This window comes from Ursus americanus, chromosome 21 (assembly GCF_024610735.1).
Source record: "Ursus americanus isolate L20-20 chromosome 21, mUrsAme1.1.p, whole genome shotgun sequence".
Lineage (NCBI taxonomy): Eukaryota > Metazoa > Chordata > Mammalia > Carnivora > Ursidae > Ursus > Ursus americanus.
This window is the reverse complement of record NC_142147.1, coordinates 36,077,201-36,098,933: the sequence shown is the minus strand read 5'-3', so window position 1 is coordinate 36,098,933 and position 21,733 is coordinate 36,077,201. Positions and strand designations below refer to the sequence as shown.

The 21,733-nt window shown below is 56.8% G+C and overlaps 1 protein-coding gene across 1 annotated transcript in view; it reads right to left on the bottom strand.

Moving 5' to 3' along the window:
- Positions 1-1,189: 1,189 nt before the first annotated feature.
- The window catches only part of ATP2C2 (ATPase secretory pathway Ca2+ transporting 2), a 57,877-nt gene continuing 37,333 nt past the window's right edge, over positions 1,190-21,733 (bottom strand). Inside the window, exons 11-27 of the mRNA XM_045796210.2 lie at positions 18,977-19,043; positions 15,236-15,360; positions 15,007-15,104; positions 14,053-14,154; positions 13,105-13,194; positions 12,357-12,458; positions 10,259-10,415; positions 8,934-9,104; positions 8,085-8,182; positions 7,940-7,990; positions 6,902-7,068; positions 6,229-6,297; positions 6,024-6,140; positions 4,524-4,671; positions 3,161-3,259; positions 2,865-3,006; positions 1,190-1,549 (exon numbers count right to left, since the gene is read on the bottom strand). Of these exons, the coding sequence (XP_045652166.2) occupies positions 1,431-1,549; positions 2,865-3,006; positions 3,161-3,259; positions 4,524-4,671; positions 6,024-6,140; positions 6,229-6,297; positions 6,902-7,068; positions 7,940-7,990; positions 8,085-8,182; positions 8,934-9,104; positions 10,259-10,415; positions 12,357-12,458; positions 13,105-13,194; positions 14,053-14,154; positions 15,007-15,104; positions 15,236-15,360; positions 18,977-19,043 (1,922 nt within the window). The 3' untranslated portion in view covers positions 1,190-1,430. The remainder of the gene's footprint in view (positions 1,550-2,864; positions 3,007-3,160; positions 3,260-4,523; positions 4,672-6,023; positions 6,141-6,228; positions 6,298-6,901; positions 7,069-7,939; positions 7,991-8,084; positions 8,183-8,933; positions 9,105-10,258; positions 10,416-12,356; positions 12,459-13,104; positions 13,195-14,052; positions 14,155-15,006; positions 15,105-15,235; positions 15,361-18,976; positions 19,044-21,733) is intronic.

Here is a 21,733-nt window from a genome sequence, read left to right as displayed (position 1 = left end):
TCTGTATGGTATTTATTAAGGATTAAGAGTACGTTTTGATGTTGTTACTGTAAGTATCAGTCGACCCTGGTTGTCCTTGATTATTTAAGGGGCAGCACGGTGCTTGGAGGGGCCCCTGACTCAGAGCCCCAGTGCAGCAGGCCATGTGCTCAAGGCTTGGCAGCTGCTGGGCGAGTATCACCCCTGCCTGAATGGCTTCCTCTCCAGGCAGCCCGTGGTCATCTCGTAGGGGTGAAACGCGTGCGTCTCCTCATTTAGCTCTGGTGTCACTAGCCGGGGGGTGGGGGGAGGGACGATAGTGACCCCAGGCCATGCATCTTCCTTCCAAGGAATCTGAACTTCGCCTGGGAGCGGCAGGGGTTCACGTGGATGCCCCTCCCCCTGGTCTGGCCCAGGTGTCACCACCCCAGGCAGCCGGTTTGGGGCGAGAGGGTTACTTTTCCGTGTCAGTTTGGCCAGGCTGTGGTGGCCGGCTCTTTGGTCACATACCACTCCAGCCATTGCCGTGAGATATTTTTAGGTGTGCTTAACATTTCATAGTCATTGGCTTTGGATCGTGCAGTTTGCCTTGGTAACGTGGGTGAGCCTCAGCCAATCAGTTGAAGGCTCGAGAGACAGCCCTGGGATGCCTGGGAAGGAAGGAGTTCCAGGTCGGCGCACTCCGGAGCCGCCAGCCCCTGCAGTCGCGTGAGCCGGCCTCTTAGAACAAGGCTGTGTCCCTCCCTCCGCTCATAACTGGGGGCGGGGGTGGTGGTTACAGCTGCAGCCTCATTTCACGGACGCGGGGCCTCCACTGCTGCTCCTCTGCGACTGCCGCCGTCCCTGCTTCGCGGTCTCTACGAACAGTCCTGGGGCTCCTCCTCGGGCAGCTGGGAAATGCTCCGGGTCCCGGGGCGGGAAGGGAAGGCCCTTTACTGTTCACCTTGGCAGATGGGGTCTTGGTTCAGGCTGCCCAGGGTGGGACCGTTGTCGCCCAGGACGTGGTCGTGAACAACAGGCTGTGTGGGTTTCCAGAAGTGGCCTAAGGCTTCGCACCTGGCCACGCGGGGGGAGCACGCTACCAGGCGCAGCACGCCACAAAACGCCGCAAAGCCCCCTCCTGACGACTGCGGAGACGGGGCCTCCGAGTGACCAGGAGCCCCCGTCTTCCTCACCCGTGGGCTGGGGCACAACTATGGAGGCAGCCACGGTTCATACAAATCACTGCGATTTAATAAATAGCGAGGTGTTTCAGCGCGGTCTGCTCCCAGCCCGTCGCAGAGCCCGGGGGAGAGACGGGGACGGACGCAGGCCCGGGCTTTCCAAGCAGCAGAGCCCAGTGAGGGGCCGGCCGCACGGTGTCCTAAAAGCACCCCTCTGCCGCGGGGCTGGGGGAAGGGCCACGGTCACGTAAAAATATAGATTTACGGATTTTACACAGGTGGGGTCCACTAGATGTCTTCTGGGGGAGTCTGGGCTTTCTTGGCTCTGGCAAAGAATCTTTCACATAGTTTGAGGAGCTCTGAGAAAATGAACACGGAGGAGGCCAATCCAGTTAAAAGCAACAAATCTGCAAGAAGGTCAAAGGAAGAAAGGAGTCAGCACAGGTTGAACCCCACTGGCCTCCCGCTGGACTCCGCCCGGCACGGGGGCTGTGCCCGGCCGGGCCCCTGGGGGGCTGCCAGCCAGCGTGCGGGAACCTCGGCCCGGAGCTGCCTTCCCCCCGTTTGTCTTCAGTCACTGAGACCCCAGAGGTGAGTGGGGAGGACCCAGGGATTGAGGGCCAGACCCTTCCCTTCCCGGGAGCAGATCTCCTCAACCCAGCGTCCTAAATGCTGCCGAGCCAGCCCCACCAGGCCGCCCGCTCTTTCCGGGTGGTTCCGGGCTGGGGCGGGGGGGTGTTAACCACCTCAGCTAGAACAGGACCCTCACCCTCCTCCCACCCGTCCTGAGGGCAGATGCCCCGACCCCTGCATCGGGCGCCCGGGGCGGCCCACCCTGACTCATACCCTGGGGTCAGGGGAAGCTCTGGGGATTGACCCACTGGAATCTTACTGTCAGAACCTTCCCTGGCACCCTGTTGCCAACATTTCAGTACAAACATGGTGCCCAACCAACCATAGGCAGGGCATTGCCTTTAGATCTGGGAAAGCTGCCTGGATCCCCTGTAGAGAGGAACAGCCATTAACGTTTTTACTTCTTGTCTGTGGCTGTAGGGCATGCAGCGGGGACCCACGTGGACCCTGCCACTAGATGTGGGGGAGGAAAGAGTGGACAGTCCCATCTGGCTCAGACCTGTGCCCTGACCTGGGGATGTGCCCCATCCCTGGCCTCCCCACCCCACGCTCACCCTGGGGGGCTCCCACCCCACAAGGGGCCCGGGTCCCTGGTGCTCTTCAGGAGACCTCCTCCCCCTGGCCTTCCCTTCTTCCCACTTCCGCTGACGGTCATCTCAGCCTGAGGCAAAGGAGGCCCGGATTCTACACAGGGCAGGTGTGCTCTGTGTTCAGGACAGCCGTGGGCATTGTCATGTCTCTCTCAGCGAGAACTACTAGGTGGCTTGCTCCCTGTCCTGAGGTAAGTGGGTGTCCACGGCCACTGGGGGCAGACTGAGGCCAGACTGTTCCCCACCACGGTGCAGCCCCGGGCCTTGCTGGACGTGCTGTGTGTGCCCTGAGCCGCCGGCCTTGGGACAAAGAGGCCAGGAGGCCGTGTCCCCTCCTGCCCTTGGTGGCCCTCCTGACGGAGGTGTGGCTTCCTCTGGTTCCCCGTGTGCTCATGCCCCAACACCTCGCCCTCCCCCCCAGTGCCCACCATAGTGTGCAGGCAGAAGGGGGGGCAGGTGCCGGCCCCCACTGCCCCTCCTCACGTCCCCTCCCACTCACCGAGCGCGCCCAGGTTCTCCGTCTGGAAGACCTTCTGCAGGGGTGGGACGTAGATCACAGCCAGCTGCCCCAGAATTGACCCCAGCACCGAGTACAGGAACATGGGGTTCCGGAGAAAACCGATCTCAAATATCAACTTTGTCTGCAGGAGGAGAACACGTGTCAGCTGCGGCACGTCCCCGGCTCAGCGCTGCTTCCAGAGGCACCGAGGGCCTCGGGCCCTGGCCACAGCCCTTCTCGCTGAGAACAGGATGGGGTCCCGCAGGGAGAGGCGGAGAAGGCAGCCCGGGGCTCACCTGAGAGCGGCAGGTCAAGGCGTTGAAAAGGTCGAAGAACACAAAGCAGGTGAAGGTCATGGTCGTGGTGCGTGGGGTGCTGGCCTTGTCCGCGGGGATCTGGAACAACGGGCACGGGCTGAGCGGGTACCTAGAACTCGCCCTGCACCTAGAGCCGCAGGGAGCAGGAACTCCAGCCGGGGCCGGAATCGCCCGCGGACAGCAGCCTTACTGGGAACCGACCAGAACCTTCCCTCGGTCCGGAGGAGCTGGTCTAACAGGGAACACGTGGCTGATGACCACCTCCGCCCCAACCGCAGCTGGAGAGGCCAGCAGCCCTTCCTCAGGAATTTCGGCTGCCCCCCCCCCACACCCGAGCAGAAACCTTGCACAGCTAAAGGGACTGTCCCTTCCTCCAGCAGGTGACATTGCCTCCTGGAAGGTGACGGTGCTACAGCCGCGTCCACTGAGCAGAACATCCTTGCCTCCAGGAAGGCAGGGGACGGAGACCCACCGCGGCTCCGGCAGAGGCCACCCCCTCCCCCGCTGCGGCGCTGGGCTTGGGCCTGGAGCCACAGGGGAGACGGACTCACATCCTCACCTGAGCTTCCCCCTGCCTGGGGAGCTGGAGGTGAACCCTTCCTGCCTGGGCTTGTCTGCCGGACCAGGGTTCTCCCCAGACTCCCCTGGGGGGGCAGGAGTTAGAGCCCGACTCTGGAGTCCTGGGGGGGGGTGTCCAAGAATCTGGATTTCGTATAAGGTCCCGGAGGGGCGGAGGCTGGGGTGGAGACCCTGCGCTGAGGGCCGCTGTGTGAGCCCAGGAGGGCCTGGGTCCCCTTCCCCACCAGGTGGAGCACACAGGCTGGATGGAGGGAGGGATCCTCACCTTCCCTGGCACGTGAGAATCTGGGAAAGAGCAAGGCTGCTCCTCTGGGGGTGAGGCTAGAGAAAAACTGAGACGCTGTGGGGCCCAGTGTCCCACCCCCTTTGCTGCACATGGCGCCTGCCTGGTCCTCCAGCCTGAGCACTGCATGTGGACACAGGGGCCACCAAAAGGGGACCCAGAAGTTTCTGCAAATAATCCCCTCCAGGGAATAAGAACTTCCTTTCAGTAGATTTCAGACTGTTCCCCGGTGACAACAGCCAGCAGCGTCAGGCCCCCTTTAGAATAAAATCTCATTTCTTTTCCACACCTAGGAGGCTTCCTGTCCTTCCGCCCCATTCCCCCTCTGCCACGTCAGCTCCTGGCCCCCCGTACGTGTACACGTGTCTCCCCGTCCGAGCCTGAGCACCAGGACCCTGACCGTCCACACCCGCGGCCCCGAGTCTCCCACCCCCGGCTGAGTGAATACCGGCTGAGCGAGCGCGCGCGGACCAGGCTCACCTCTTTCCAGAAGATAAACAGGGTCCCGCTGATGATGACGGCCGCCGACAGGAGGATCTTCAGGATGAGGGCTCTACCGAGGATGGTGTCCTTGACGTTCCGCGGTGGCTGCTGGAGGGTGTCTCTGTCCACCGGTTCTACGCCCAAGCTGCTCGGAACACGACATGGGGCACCCTGACGTAAGCCCCTGGGAAGGGTCACTTCAGACAGCCGGGCAGCGGTGGGACAAGCACCTCTGACGCGGGTGCTGACCTGCCAGGCTCAGGTCAGCTCCGCGGGCACCACCAGGGGAGGACAAGCACCCCCAGGCTTTCCCCGCGAGCTGGGGCTTACGGGGACTTCTCTGTCTGCGCTGGAAGCCTCCCCTCCCATCCCCTGCCCCCTCCCTAACCGCCCAGCGCCTTCCACGGTGCACCCCCCCCCCCCAGCCTGAGCCTCACGGGCAGCCATGCCCTCCCCCATCCCTGAGCACAGTGAAGGAAGACCTCCCCCAGGGCCGGGCCCACCACCGTCCTGGAACCACCCCGGGTCCCCCCTCATGCTCAGGTAACTTCCCTCACAAGGGGACCCCCAGCGGGCTGGAGAAATGGGATCCACGCCCTGCCCACCACAGAGCCCCCCATTGACTGAGGGACACCGGCCTCCGGCAGACTGTGAAGCAGCAGGACTGGGGCTAGACGAGCAGAAGGCAGTATGGGGGGCACTGAGGAAACGGGCTGGGGGGGCCCACTTCACTCCTGGCCCCACTCCCAGCATATTAAATAGGTACCCTCCCGCTGGGCAAAGTAGGACTCTGGCCCCTGGCAGCTGTAACTGGTGATACTGAAGTAATAACACGTACTATGTACCAAATACGTAACGATCAGATGGAACAGTATGTGCTGTGTGCCCGAACACACCGGGACGCCTCCCCTGCTCACGGGGGTCTGTCTCCCCGACTCCAAAGGCCATTCTTTCTCCTGCACCGTTCAGCTAGCCTAACACTCCCTTCTCACCCATCCATCCAGCAAGTAACTCACTGACCAGCTACTGTGTGTCAAGCACCGTGCTAGGAGCTGGGGTTGCTACAGGGAACAGAACCACAAACCTTGCCCAAGGGGAGATGGAGCATAATCAGATAAACAGGGACATGTGCGTGTATTTTCTCCTCTGGGGAAAAATAAAGCAGGGTAAGGTGAATGAGCGCCAAGAGGCTGCTGTTAGAGTCATCAGGGAGGACTTCTTGGAGGTGGTGACCTGAAGAGAGGGACTGAGCCATGAAAGCTGCCCAGGGAGAGCATCCCTCACCGACCCTGGCTGCCCACGCGGGCGCTTCCTCCCCTGCCCGGGGCATGCCGCGGGCTGTCTTCCTCCCCACGCACCACTCTCAGGCTTTCTCGGACTCCTGGGGACAGTGACTGTTTGCACCCGCCCTCTGTGCCGGGGCCCGAGGCTGCGGCGGGGGGCAGCCCGCGGAGTCTGGTGGAAGTGGCGCAGTCCCCAGCCAGCCCGGCGCCTCACCTCTGTGCCGGCGGCCCGTCCATGATGATGTTGACCCACAGGATCTGCATGGCGTTGAGGGGGCTGGGCAGGTTGCACACGGTGGACAGAGTGATGAGGCTCAAGGCGGAGATGCTCCTGCGGGGCACACACACGGCACGGTCGGCGGTGCCCGCCGGACGCACGCGCAGCCCGACGGCGCTGGGAGCCGCTGGCCGTGACTTACGTGCTCAGCTGAAACCGGACAAAGTTTTTGATGTTATGAAAAATCCCCTTGCCTTCCTCCACCGCGTTCCTGCAAGACAGGGGAAAGTGTTCATGCACAAAGAGGGGCCGCTGGAAAGGTGCGGGCACCTCCGTTAGCCGCTAAAGGAAGCGATGGTGTCACCAGAGATGGCCTCGTGCTGGGGCGCCCCCTCCTGTTTCCCCTCGCGGCTCAAGGACACGCGTGCGGAGGAGGATATGTCCTGACCGGCACCCTCAGGTGCGGGGGACTGGACCGCAAGCCACCATCCCCCTTCTGCCCCAAACCTGAAGATGACTCTCCCGCCCGAGCCCGGGACTCCAGCAGCACCCGCCTCGGTGATTCACCCACCGGAGGCACAGCGAAGCCAATCGAACCTGCTAGTTAGACCCTGGGGCACGGCCAGCAGGGGGAGTGAGGAAGCTGAGATCATCATCTGTGGTATTTTTAGAAAACTCTGCAGAAGTCCTTTAAAAAACCTGATCTAGAGTCACGAATGCAGAAAACTGCCTCATCCTTTTTTCTACTAAAATTTTTTGCAAAAGAACTGAAATTACAGAATTACTTATTAACTGCATCTTATGGCCTCCCCCCCCCCCCAAGGAAAAGCGCCAGGCATTTCTGCCATTAAAACACCACCTACGGAGCAACTTACATGATGGCGGAGAAGTCATCGTCCACCAGGATCATGTTGGCAGCCTCTTTGCTAACGTCTGTCCCCGTCTGCCCCATGGCGATCCCGATGTCCGCCGACTTCAGGGCGACCGCGTCATTCACCCCGTCCCCTGTCATGGCCACGATCGCCCCCCATTCCTGCAAAGCCTTGGGAAAGAAGAGGCAAGTGAAGGCTGCAGCCCCTCCAGAACCTTCCTTCGCCCTGGATGCTCTGCCTCTCCCACCACATGGCCAACAGCAGAGGTCCCTCTCTGGAGTCAGCTGGCTGGAGTCTGAATCCCAGCCCCCCGCCTGCACCAGCTGTGGGAACTGGGCAAGCCCGAACCTCTCAGCCTCAGCTTCTCCATCTGCAAAGTGGGGGCAGCTGTCCCCCCGTGAGAGCTACACCAGGACCGCAGGTGTGAGGCTCATATGTGTTGTCCATCTCCATTAGCAAATACAAGTCAACAACTTACCCCTGAAACCACACGGTGCCCAGTAAGTGTTAACGTTTTCTCTTAGGAACAACATGCATGGAGATTTGCTCCCTAGAACTAACCGCCCCCCGCAAATAGCATAGAGGATAAAGCAGCCCAGAGCTGCAGAGCACATCTTCAAAGCGCACACGTGGGAGGCCAAGCAGAGCAGCAGGGCCCTCCTCCCCGCACGCGCAGAAAACCACACCCACTCTCTCCTGGGCACGTGCTGTGCGGCAGGCGCTCCACCGCCTGGCCTCCTCTAATCCCCTGACGTCACGCATACTACCGCCCGTTTACAGATGGGGAAACTGAGGCCTGGAGAGAAGTAACAAGAATGATGGCAAAGAGCCCTTGGCTAACAGAGGCTAACTGCTTCCTATCTTCCCTCTGCACCACCCAGTTCCCGCTCCTGTTTTGATGTGCAGGGCAAAGGTCACCCCGTTCTCCTCCCCCCAGTCTGAGGATGGCCCACGCTCCCAGCTTGGGCCCTGGACCAACCCCCCGGAGCAGAGTCCCGCCATCGTCCTGGCCCTAACGGACAAATGAGGCGCACCGCGTACCTTTATGATTTTGAGCTTGTGCTTTGGGCTGGTCCTGAAGAAGAGAGACACCTGGATACAGAGGCACCGAAGAGCAGATTCCGTGAGCTTGGAGCTGAAACTCTCCCCCCTGCCCCCCCCACGAGACCCCCTGGGAGGACCCCACCTTCCCGATGCAGTCAGCCAGTTCTTCCTGCTCCATACCGTCCACCTCCTCCCCGGACATGGCTTTCAGCTTCCCGTTGCACAGGCCGATGCTCCTGCCTGCGGGGTGCGGAGAACCCTCACTGCCCGCTGGCTCCCAGGCCCGAGACGCGCCCGCCTCTCGCTCCACCTGCCCGACGCCACCCCCTGCCTGGGCCACACACAGTGACAAGAAGAAAAGCACGATGGCCACCATCCACTGAGCACCGGCCACATCACATGATCTCAACGCCATCCACGGAATTTAATGGCAACAGAGGCCTTGTTATCCCTGCTTTAAAGGTGAGGAAGGGAGGGAAGGGACCTCCCCGAGGTCACAGAGCTGGTGAGGAATGATGCTGGAGCCAGATGTGGTTTTGTCTGATTCTGGAGTCTCTGATCTTCTCTCGGGGCCGGTGTCTTGCGACAGAGCGAGGAGCAAACCAAGGTGTGACACCCTCCTACAGCAGTAAGTGCAGTGACACCAGGAGGGCCGCTGGCCCTCTGTGGGCGAAGAGCCGAGAGGTCCAAGTGGCTCAATGACTTGCCAAGGGCACAAGGCTTGGCAGAAGCCAGCCCGGAAGTGAACACGGGGAATGACGCTGCCCTGGAAGGGAATTAGCTCAGGGTGAAAGCCCCCGGGGCCGTGGGAGGTTGGCGGCGGACACGAAGGCTCTGACCCCTCCAGAGGACCTGCCGACATTTTAGGGCCAACCGTGTGAAGGCGGAGCGCCGGTCGTGGGAGCTCACGGTCACTGTGCGCGGCCCTGCCGAGGCTGGTGGCGGCCCCACCCCGGCCCCGCGTCCCACCGGCTGCCCGCCCCCCGCTTACCTATGGCGGAGGCGGTCTCCAGGCCATCGCCCGTTACCATCTTCACCGACACGCCCGACTGACTGAGCACCCGCACCGCCTCCTTCACGCCAGCCCTCGGGGGGTCGATGATCCCGACGAGCCCCAGGAAAGTCAGCCTCCCCAGCTCGGGCCCAGAAGCCAGGGCCAGCACTGAGGAGAGACCAAGAGCCACAGGGGGCCCACCAGGGGCCATGAGTCCCCAGACAGCAGGGCCCCTCCGCGTCCCGGTCCTCATCTGCCTGCGCGGGCCAGCAGCTCGGCCGGCCGGCCCCGGGACAGGCACGCAGACACAGCCTGACCAGTGGCAAGTAAGACTCCAGTCCGCTGGTGGCATACATCCCCACCGCACCCCAACCAGAGGGGCCAGCTGGAAGTCTGCGAGCTGGCTCTTCCGGCCTCCGCTATGGCCACCTGCCCTCTTAGGGGAGCAGCTACCGGGGAAGAAAACATGCAGGAGGGCACTACGGGTGACAGGCGCTGTCTGCTGGCTTGTCCTGGACTTGACTCCTGGGGACCAGTGCTCCCAGGGGGGGTGTCGTGAGAACTGAGCTTACTTTGTCACCTTCCCGATACTGGAGGGGCCGTGGCCCCGAGCGGCGGTGCAGGTGCCTTCCTCCCTGCCCCAGCGCTACTCTCCCCGCCCTGCTAGCTCCGGCTCCGTGGATCGGGACGCCGTCACCTTGCACGCTTGTCAGCAAGCCGCTAGCAATCTACCACATCTGTTTCCCGACGGGGAAAACCAAGGCAACTGGCACCCAGCCCAAAGCGTCTCACTTTCCCCACAGAGAGAAGACAAGGGTTCCAGAGTGTTTTTAAATACTTTCTCTGCCTGTACAGGCTGACACATGGCGCTCTGGGAAACGTGAGCTTTCATGTTCAGCTCGTCAGGGAAGGCGCTGTCCCTTGTGCAGAGAATTAGAAATGGCCAAGGAATGAAATGCCTGCCTTGATTTCAAAGAGCTTTGGGTTTTCCTGACAATAAGCACTGAGCAAGAAGACCAGTCAGGAAAATCCGTGTTTCTGGCACACCTCATTCATCTGTCTTAGAAACGTCAGGAGGGAGGCGCCAGCTTTTCTCACACACACGAGCTGCGTCTGGACTAACGGGTGTCATGTGGTGGCTGGGCTGGGGGGCTGCCTGTCTTTCATCTGCCCATTCATTCCACACTTGCTTTACTTTCATTGCACACCGCCCGACTGCCGTTGTGATCGATCCCCTTACCAAGAACCCTGCATTAACGCACTCGAAAAGTCAGTGTTATGCTCGAACTTAAAGCTCGGGGCTGGGGACCAAAGGTACTGACCACGCAGGCCAAGCGAGCCCATCCTCTTCTCCTCCTGCTGGCAGAAGGACCTCTGTTGGGGTGTCAGTGGCAGGGGGATGCCTCCGTTGTTGTACATGGTGCAGTAATTAATCACTTCTTCAAAGGCCCCCTTCATGAAGTAAATGTCTTCCTGGTCCTTGGAAAAGAGAAGAAAGTCCACTGTCAGTGGAGGCTTCGGCTTCTGGTGACCGTCACCCTGTGCACACAGAGATGCTCGCGGCGGGGCTATTTCTAGTGGACCGCTATTGCTTACCAACACGGGACAGGGTGAATTACAGGAGAGCCTCATGACAGAGTACCACATGGGCCACAGAAGGATTGAGGCTGATCTTTGATCCGCACCCGACTCTGTGAAGTCCCCTTGCTCATGTCAGTGAGAGCATCCCGTGCATTTCGTGAACCGGTCATACCCCAGGCACTGGTCGCCTTTTTGTGCAGGATCCCGCGCTAGATGTCTATTTCACGGGCAGGTACCTTTCTGTTTGGTTCACCCCTGCACGTGGCTCATAACAGGGCACCCAAACAAGCCCCTAACCGTTTTCCTGCGTATTTAAGCTCTGTCTCCTGTAGACGGTAAGCTCCGTGCAGAAGGTGCTATGCCCGTGTGGGGCACACTCTGTCCCCGGAATTAGCAGAGAGCCTGAATGCTCCTGGCGGGCAGGGAATGAGCTTGTGTGAACTGATACGGAAAGATGTCTAAGACACCACTGTAAGGGGAAAAAAGCAAATTACAAACACTATACAGCATGACCTAGTTTTAAAACTACCACTCCATGTGTTGCTATGTGCATATTTAGAACCTGGAATATTCCATCCCAGACTGTTGGGGGGGGGGTGAGGGGTCAGGAGAGAAGAGGGGCAGAATTATAAGGAGCTCCCATTTTAAAAGTCACATTTCTATAATTTATTTCAATGAGAATATATTACCATTGTCTTTGGGGAGAAAAAAAAGATTTGAAGGTATAAAAGCATATTAAATATGTGTAACCCTTTTAAGCAGAGACGATTCATACACCCATCCACTCGTGGCAAAGGCCTGGAATGAGCTGGCCAAGGCACCCACCGCCCGGAACAACAGAGAAGGAATCTTAGCACGAGCAAGATGTGACAGGTTCCAGGGAGAGTGGGAGAGAAGTAAACGGCTGGAGGAAAAAAGGTGGAAAGCAATACAAAAACCTTAAAACAAAAACAAAAACCCTTTGATTGTAGAGAATCTGAAAAGCTACAGCAGGGTAAAAAAGAAGAGGGGAAAAAGAAGTCGGCTGTCATCGCCAGCCAGGGACAGCCATGAGGAGTTCAGTGTGTGTTCCGCTGGTCCCTCAAAGGAGGCGCGCACACACATGCGTGTGTATGTGCACACGTGTGATGCGTGAGCTCACCGTTCACACCACCTGTGCTGGGTGCTGGGATGCTGCACCCCCCAACCCCCCTCAGGAGGGAAGGACTGTCCCCACCTGAAGATCTCGGCGCCAGGATGTGAAGGAAGGACCCCAAGTTAGCAAGGGGGTCGCTGTTAACGGTGGGAGCGTGCATCAAAATTCCCAGCACACACGGGTTACTGGCTCTACTCCTGATTTTCTTTTAAAAGATTTTATTTATTTGAGAGAGAGAGAGAGATTGCAAGCTGGGGGGAGGAGCAGAGGGGGACGGAAGGGGAGAGGAAAGAATCTCCAGCAGACTCCGTGCTCAGCATGGAGCCCGACACAGGACTCGATCTCATGACCCTGAGATCACGCTCTGGGCCACAACCAGGAGTCAGACACTTGACCTACCGACCCACCAGGCGCCCCGCACTCCTGATATTTCTGACTCTGAGGTTCTGAGTGCAGCCGGAGAATCTGCATTTTAAACAAATTCCCAGGCGATGCCGCTAGTCCAGGAAACCCTCTTTGAGAACTACTGTTTCAGACAAAAATCTCAGGAAAGAACCCAAGATAATCAAACATCTCATTGCTATCAACTGTATTTTCATGTATTTGAAACTTCGTAGAAGCAGCCAGGAGCTCTAAACTCTTGATGCCTGCGTTTTCCTCTCTTTGGGGTGTAGGGAGAGGGTAGGAGGGGCGGAGGGGCTCACCTCATTCTTGCGGCTACATTTTACTGCCATCCACTTCTGCTCCGAACTGAACGGAATCTCTTTTTTTCTCACGTACGCATCTTTAATATCACTTAAGTCCATCTAGGATAGTAACATGCAGGCTCCCAGTGAGTCACCTAAACCAATCTCCGTGCACAGCTCAGTCCACTTAAATTATTCATTATTCAAACCATTTCCGGCAGATGAGAAATCCAAGCACTGAGCTCACAGAGAAAGGCCTTTTGCTTTCAAATGAATGTCCCGCCCGGGAAAAAAAGGTATCGATTCTTTTGTTCAGGGACAGAACCCCTCGCCACCCCACCGCCCACCCCTTCGGTACCCGGGGGTAGCCGTTCTGCGCGTGGCACTGGGCACAGGGTGGGGCATTTCTGCCGAGTCGCAGACTCGGTCTGACCTCAGAGCCCTGCAATCAGTCGAATGCACGAAAAGGAAGGGGTCTTTCCTGGAAGGGGCTCGGGGGCCGCCAGGAAGGTGGCATTCCTGTCTCCCCAGCACCTCCATAGGGTCTGAGCCACAGGGTACCCGAGGATTCATACGGGATTGCTAGGAAGGCTGGCATGGAGAATGTTCCAGAGCCACATGGCATGTCAGTGACGGCCTGAGGACGTTTGGGGCCACTCTTTCCTGTATTACTAAGCTTCCCCATTCCTCATCTGCTCAGACACGAGCTCGAATTCTGCCACTCAGTCAGCCCCCAGGGCAAGAACTCCCAGCGCAGGGTCCCTACCTTCATGGCCAGGGCGATCAGCGCCCCTTCTGTGGGCTGTCCCATCACAGCGTTCTTTCGGATGACGGCGTTGTTGGCCACACAGCCTGCCTGGAAGGGAGGCATTTCCGAATGTCTGTCGTTAATGTTCGAAGCTGGCACCCCTTGGAGTCCTGCTGAAGACTTGACCCATTTTAGGGGCGGGGGCTAGGGTGGGGGTGAGGAACAAAATCCAGCGGAGTCCCGCTCTTCCGAAGAAACACCGGAAATACTTGCCGGCTGCTGAGTGCCAGCTGTCACAAGGCCCTCGTGAGGTGGCATCATGGGGGGCGGGGAGGCTGGGGTGATGGGGCGACCGCTAATGGGTATGGGTTTCCGCTTGGGGTGATGAAGTGTCCTGACATTAGGTGCAGCGGGGGCTGCACAACTTGGCGAATGTTCTAAAACCACTGAACTATACACTTTAAGGGGGTGAACTCCATGCTATAGGACTTAATGTCTCAATTACAAATGATAACTAAAAAAGACAGAAACAAACACACACAAAGAGTGTGGGGGTGAATCCCGGCTCCCTCCCTCACTGGCGGGGCGATCCCGGGCACTCTGGTCTCCTCTGTGAGCCCGTTAGATGACCTGTGGATGCGGACCTCGAGGGCTCCGGCGTGTGGGAGGCACGAATACGGCGAATATCTCGCCGGATCAACAACGAAAGCAGGTGCACTGTCCCACATTCGATGAGCACTTTCTCTAGGCAGGCGTCCCTTTAAAGCCTCTCCAGCGGGCAGGGAGGAGGACAGAGGCTCCAGCTCTTCTCACCTCCTATGTTTCCACCTGTTTCGGGGCCACTGGGACACCTGACCCCTGGGGCATGGCCCAGGTGTCACCGAGAACCAGCTGGCCCTTTCTTCAGAGAGGATCCCACCAGCTCCTCTTAAATGCGTATTTCCACAGTGGGGCTTTGACACTCACCTCTACTAATTTCCCCACCGAGACGTTGCTGAACTCCTTTATCACTTCCTTTGAGGGTAACAGACAGACAGTCCCTTTGCCGTTATACCCCACTCCGCTGACCTGCAGGGTGAAGCCAGAGACGTTGTCACCACATGTCAATAATACACTCCCCCCGTTGTCCCATCATCTCTTTTCTGGGGGACCCAGCCCAGGGGCAGAATCCTGCCCACGAACAAGGCTTCAAGCATGAGGATGTTCCCTGCACGTGGTGCATTCATCAGAAAACCTCACTAAGCGCCAAGCGCTAGACATTGCAGAAACCTTCCTCAATGGGACATTCAGCAACCAGGGAAAATTATGGTTAAGAAAACGAAGTGATAGCACAGAAGAGAGCTTATGTTCTAGAACGGAGGGAGGCAAACCTTCCCTTAGGGAGCCAGATAGCAGATAATATAAGCCTTGGCAGCCCACGCGATCTGCCACGACCACAGAGCTGTGTGCCTGGGGCATGAAGGGAGCCATTGCCAGACAACACGTAAACCACAGGGGGTGGCACCTTCCAGCAAAATTCTATTTACAAAACAGGCGCTAGCCCGTGGGATGTCACTGTTGACCCCTTCGTCTGGAAGTTTTGTGAAAAACCTCGAAGGATAGAAAATGGCATGTTCAGGGAGCTTACAGCTATGCCAGAGGCACGGGGGAGAGACTGAAAGACCAAAGGGACCGTCATGGTTAGTTCATCCCAGGCAGTTACGGGCGACTGTTGTTTCGGTTCTGTAGTATGTAATGAGCTTATCATTAAAAGATAACCGCAAAGAAATAAGGTTGGCTCCCTTAACTCGGTCATGCTCCTTGCTGCAAACTGTACGATAACCCATTTTTCTTTCTTCCTTATTGCTTTCTAGAAGATTCCGTGTACTTTTAGGAAGGAAAAGGGCTGTCTGGCACCGTGTACTGCAGTGTGGGGCTCACCTCAGCATGGAGCCCATCAGACGTCACCAGCTGGGTGACGGTCATCTCATTGGCAGTCAGAGTCCCTGTCTTATCCGAACAGATGACATTGCAGCAGCCTGCCACGAGACAACCCCAGTGCAGAGGGAAGAGAAACCATCACCATTCATTCTCAGGCTAATGAAATACCACAGCCGAACCACCACCCCTTCAATCCCATTTACAAGACTCCAACCCCAGAGTCCTTTACCTAAGGTCTCCACGATTGGTAACTTCTTCACGATGACGCGCTTCTTGGCCATCCGCAGCACTCCCAGGACCAGCGTCACCGTGACGACAATGGGCAGACCCTCGGGAATGGCAGCCACAGCCAGGCTGGATCAAAAGGCCAGACAGGTCACCTTGAACATATGCACTGAAGGATGACATGAATCCCAACTGGGTCGTCAACACTTTGACCCAGTGAGGCATGTCTCTGGTGTCCCCAACGTCCCTGGTCTAGTCTCTTGTTCCCAATCCCATGATGCACCTGTCTCCTTCAGCATCCATGGCTCTGAGTTCTCTTGCTGCAAAACCCTGCTCTTGGGAATGGACCTCCCCTATCAGACATCCACACTTTAGCATAAATTAGTCTCTCCGTTGCTTTGCCTCTTTAAACACTTTCGCACTTAAATTACTGTTATTTATTAAAGAGAAAGGTCTTTGGTTTCTATGAAAGGAATTTCCAGAATTAGGCAGTAAGTAGAAAATGGAATTTTTTGGTTCCGAGGGTCCTCCCTGAGTAAGGAAGGTAAGGAAGCCAGACAAGGAAATTAAGGTTGAAAAAGGTAGAGTGGCAAAGCTGTGCCTTTGACTATTGCAGCAGAGCTGTTTGGGTGTCTGTTCATTTCATCATTATCCCTCCAACTTTCTGTACCATGTGACCCCACCCTCCCACAGCCACAGCTGATTGGATCAGAAGAGAACATGTGACCCCAGCTGACCCAATGAGCTTCTCTCTCAGGAATCTGAATTGGGATAAAGTGTGTGGATCCCCTCTTGTGGGCAGTGTGCCAACATGGGATGGGATGGTAAGGAGGGGCTCTTTCTGCCTCAAATTTGGCTCCATAACATCATGGCGGACGGATTCCCTATTCCACACCCCTGAGCAGGCATGGATGAGGTAATGGGCTGGTGTGGGGCTTCCCTCTGACCTCCAGCCAGTGGGGGATGCTGAAGAGTTTTGGGGCCAGACTGGAGAGGGTGCCTCTCTGCAGTGGGTGAGCACCGCCAGCCACGCCCCCCCCACGGCTCACCCTCTGCACCAGGACATCCAGCAAAGCCCGTAGGCATTCAGCAAATATTTGCTGGACAAACAGATAGGAATGAGTGAATACAGGCACACCTCAGAGGTACTGCGGGCTTAGCTCCAGACCACCGCAATAAAGCCACCGTCCCAATAAAGCGGGTCAAATGAACCTTTTGGTCCCCAGCGCACATAAACGTTATGTTTACGCTGCACCGTCATCTATTAAGGGCACAAGAGCATCATGTCTAAAAACCCAAAGTATATCATTTAATTTAAAAATACTTCATTACTAAAAAATGCTGACAATCATCTGAGCTTTTAGCACACCGTGTCACTGATCACAGAGCACCACGAAAAATAACAATGAAAAAGTTTCAGATCTTGCGAGAATTACCAAAATATGACCGATGTGAAATGACCTAAAACTATTGGGAAAAAATGGCCCCAATGGACTCGCTCGACACAGGGGTGCTACAGACCTTGACGTTGTGAAAAACGCAGGATCTGCAAAGCACAATACAACGAGGGTCGCCTGCACACATACGGCACCGGCCCAGCGCACAGCGAGCCTCCGACGGGCCTCCATCATCAGGAAGCCCGGCTGCGTCACACACGCCTATCCTAGTTCATCAAAGCCAAGACATGGCTGACGGTGAAGGGCGCGTTATCTGTACCGCCAGAAAGAAAAAATACTGCCAATTAACCGTATGGTGCAGTCTGACCTCAAAGAAGTTAAAGTGTGAAAAAAGAAAGTGTGTCTCAGAATCAAAGAAACATGGTCCGTGAATGCTGGCCTCTTCTCTGGAAACAATGGAGCATTCAGAGGCAAGTTACATGAACCAAGATTACTGAATTTGGTCAGGCGACTGTGCCTGGTTTCCATGGTGACAGCAAGAAGGCTTCCTTGGTTTTATGGCACCGTCTGACAAGACGAGCTGAGCAAACATTTGCGGAGGGCTAGGGCGAGGACTTTCCCCATAGGGTGTGGGAAGGGCGTGTCTGCATGTACTTGGATGCTTGCATAATAATAAAAAATTAACCCACAAACTAATAAAGATTAGCGTAGACCAGGAAAAGCGAGTATATTTTGGATCATGAATGTTCCTTGAGGCAGAGGGCATTAGGATGAAGTGTTTAAAAGAACAATTCTCCTGTTACTTCTTTTGGAGACTCTCCCTTACTAGCTGTCCTGCTATATCTACCTTCTGATTCAGTGATTTCGAGCAGGTGACTCCGCTTAAAATCATCTTTTCAAAGTCACAAGTGAAACGGACAGAGTAAATTTTCTCTGGCAAGTGTACCACGGACTAGTGGGAGAAGTGAGAGGGAAGGGACGTGGAGACCGGGGACCGGAAGGAACCAACAGGGATGGACATGGGGCCTTTTCTGTCATTTCCTTGGGAATACTGAATAGTCGTCTTGGCTCATGGAACTTTCTGTGGTTTATAAGATGGGAATGGAATGTGCCATTATTTCGGGGAGGTTCTCAGGCGTCACAGCCCCTGAGCGCGCTGCCGGGGCCCGGGCTCCTCTGCCCCTCCACCACCACCCCTGCGTCTGATGGCTTCATCACCTGAGCACTCCTGCCGGGGGCTCAGCCTTCTTCCCTGGCCCTGCCTCTTGCAGGAGCCCCAGCGGGGCCCCCCTTAAAGCAGCATTAGCACCCCAGGGAGCTTGTCAGGAATGCAGAGTCTCAGGCGCCCCCAAGAGCCACCGAGTCAGGGCACCGGTGATGGGTGCTGAGCAAGCTTTCCCCAGGACCTTCCGTCCTCGGGCTCATGTCGGAGACCCTTACTCTACAATGACCCACTCTTCCAGGATGCCCATCCTGGCCTCAAACCCCACATTCCACAGCCAGCTGCCCACGCCCCCGGAGCCCCCTCTGGGCTGCAGCCAGCTGGGGCTCACAGCCCTGTCACCTCCTGTGCCTATGTCAAGAATGGCCAACACGTTTCCGAAAGAATAGTAGCGACAGCCCAGCATGCCATGTGGAGGACTCTGATGACATTATTTAAAATCAGGAGGAAAGGGGCCCATAAGTGGTTAGCGATATGTCCCCTGACTCCACTGTGTGGTTCTGCTCACGGAGCCCAGCCAGTCCCTCCTGGGGTCCCCAGATGCCCACAGCTCAGTCCCACCTCCCCACTGAACCCCTTCCCGCCTTCTCCAGCAGGCTCCTCCTCGTCTCCGCTCCCACCCCTCAGAGCACCTTCCCCGGCCACCTTCCCAGGACAGGTCTTTTCCCACCTCCCTTTACTCTCTCTGCAGTTGTTCCCTTTGTAGCCTTCATTGTAAGTTGCGATTATCTCATCAACGTTCACTTGACTTGTTCACACTTACTTTCCCCGCCAGCCCGCAAACTCTGATCTGGCTCCGTCACCCTGGGTGACGCAGACAAACAGTGAACGGGCGCTCCACTAGTATCTGCAGGGACAAGGCCAGTGGCCGGGGGCCGGTGAGGGGTGGCGGCACGCAGGAGAATTCCTGTCCTGCCCCAGAGGCTGCGAGGGCACCGCCACGCGGAGTAGGCTGGCCTCCACTCGGTTTAGGCCAATACATTTGTCAGAGCCACAGGACCAGGGAGTGGAAGAGACAGGCTTCAGACAAACCCGCTGCATTCTCGCCCAGGGCCAGGGTCCTGCTCCCCCATCGGCCCACCTTCCCTGCCACCCTGGTGAGGGGAGGTCGGCGCCGTGCCCTTACCTGACCCCGATCGTGAACATGCTGAGAAGCTGCTTCCCTTGCAGCCAGCCAGTGAGCATGATCAAGCCTGGGAAAGAGACCAGAAGTGTGCGTGTGCACGCACGTGTGTACACACACACACACACACGCACACGCACACACACGTACGTCCTCAGACATGCAAATGTGTTTCAAACGCATTCCCTTAAAAGACTTTCAGGAATAGATGCGTAAGGCGACGAGTAAGAACCCCAAGTATTGTAACTATTCTCCTGTTTCTTCTTAAGACCTTCCGCACCTGCAAAAAGGGATGGTTTCACTTCCTCAGGCAAGGACCAAGCCAGTTTAAGAAGGAAGTGATCAGCCAGTTAGTTAATCTCCGGCTGTTTACAAATATTTACAGATAATTCCCACACTCTCCCCAGGTGCCCCATGTGCAGGGACGCCCCCCGAGGTCCGGGATGTGGCAGATGCCAGTTGCTCCTGCGATGTGCAGATGGGCCCGTTTCTTACAGGATTGATTGCCGCGTCCACCATTAAACACATTCCCTTTTTCCCTTCCCTCCCTCATCGTTCACCCAGTGTTTCCTAACAGCAGGCACGGTGCGAGGCCCAGGACACGCGGACCCTGCCAGAGAGGGACCCTCGGGTCAGAGAAGGAGCACGAGTCACGCTGGGACCCGTGAAAATGCACACGATGTTCTGGCAATGGGGAAAAGCTCTGGGGTCCCAGTGCCCGTATCTGTAAGGTGGGGATAAGGACCATGACTTCCTCGAGGACTTGTTTCAGGACATAAGATGCAACAGTCTGCTCGAAGTGCTCGGCACAGCTCCTGCCCACGGCAAACGCCTGGAGGCTTGCTGCTGTTGCCTTTGGCGTCAGAAGAGGCAGGAAGGTGAGCAGAGTCGCCCGGTGGGCCTCGGAGGACTTGCCAAGGAACAGCAGCTTTCTGTCGCAGGGGACGGGGAGCCAGGGCAGGTTCTGTGCTGGGTAGTAGTGGTGTGTGCATGTGTGTAGGGGGTGTGTGTGTGTGTTGGGGGGGTGGTGTCACAAGATCTGATTTGTTAGGGTTTTTTCATACAGTAATCAGTGGCAGTAGGCAAATGAAACCTCAGCTGGAACCCAAATGAATCCAGATGCAGAGACTGGAGGGGCAACTCTATTAGAAATAGGGGGTGGGGTGCTGAGCCTGCAGCCCCAGGCCCTGGGCTCCGACCCCACCGTGGGGGTCCCTGCCAGAAGCTGGAGCGTGCCCACGGGCCCCCCAGGGGTAGCAGTGCCCATCACTTCCCAAACCCACACTCAGTGACTTCAATACGTGGGTGGTTTGAAAGTGGCCACGTGGAGGGTATTTACACCACAGAGCCTGGCAGACGTTTCTCTCCCGGGAAAGCTGGTTCTTAAGCACTGCCCAGCCCACCACAGCTTCCCCGCATCTCCCCCGTGGGCCCTGCAGGGATGGACACAACCCAGTTCCAAAATGCCCACTCTGCTGGAGCAGCTCTCAAATATTTATTAAGGGCGCCTGGGGGGCTCAGTCAGTGAAGAGTCTGCCTTCGGCTCAGGTCATGATCCCAGGATCCTAGGACTGAGCCCCACGTCGGGCTCCCTGCTCAGCGGGGAGTCTGCTTCTCCCTCCCTCTGCCCTTCCCTCTGCTCGTGCTCTCTCTCAAATAAATAAAATCTTAAAAAAAAAGAAAAAAAGAATATTCTTTGCTTGTGGGCCATACAAAAAACATGTGGCAGACTCAATTTGGTCCAGGAGTCATAGTTTGCAGTCCCCGCACTAGAGAGCACAAGCGGCTTCCAGGCAGAAAGGACTGTGTGGGCATTCCACTCTCCCAGAGAGGCCCAGTCAATATGCAACCCCAAGCATGGTCAAGGAAAGGCAACGCACTGGCCTCTTTCCCCACCTGTCCCCATGACGGCCATCAGGAATCTGTCACAGTCCTCCTTGCCACCAAGCAGAAGCATGACCTCAAAATGCTGTCACAGCTCAGACCCCAACTAATCGAGATCAGACTTGGCAGGTTAAGATAAAACCCATCTTCCATTATGATTTCAGGACAAAATAGGGTGGGAAGGAAGGAAGAAGGCATAGAGCTACGTCCAAACAGTAAGGCTAGCGATTTAGCCAACTCTGAGCACTGAAATCCAAAGGTGAAATCTGGAAAGGTGACTAGACGCTGGAATTTTGGGAAGGGATGCCCAGTGAAGGGCGAGCAGGTCTGTTCCCAGCACAACAGAATTGAAAGCCCAGACTCCAGACCACATCCCCTTAACCTCTCTGCTAAATTCACTACCTTTTAGAAGTTGCAAAGGAGTGCAGGTCCCCTCCATGCCTTCGAATATACCCTTTGCTCTGCCTGGAATTCTGGATTCCCTCTTTTTTCACTTGGCAAACTCCTACTTATCCCGCAAGACCCAGTTTAATGTCACCTTCCCCTTGGAGCTTTCCCAACTCTCCCCCTCAAGATTAACTGCTACCTTCACATTTCATGTTTGTTCATGTGTCTGTCTCTTACTGGCCTGGGGTCCTTCAGAGGGGAGAAGCTGTGTTTGACCCATCTTGGTAGCCCCTGACCTGATCCCAGTGAGCAGCGTGTCATAAGACACTCGGTAAATGAATTCATGCATCTGCGTGGCCCAAGGACAACAAGTGTTTCTAGGAGGGAGAGCTCTTTCACGAACTGTCTCTGGCTCCACGGTTTTAGGGAGAATCACTGGTCCCACCTCTCATCACTGCCTGTGCTATGGGCAGTGGTTTGTTGGCTGGT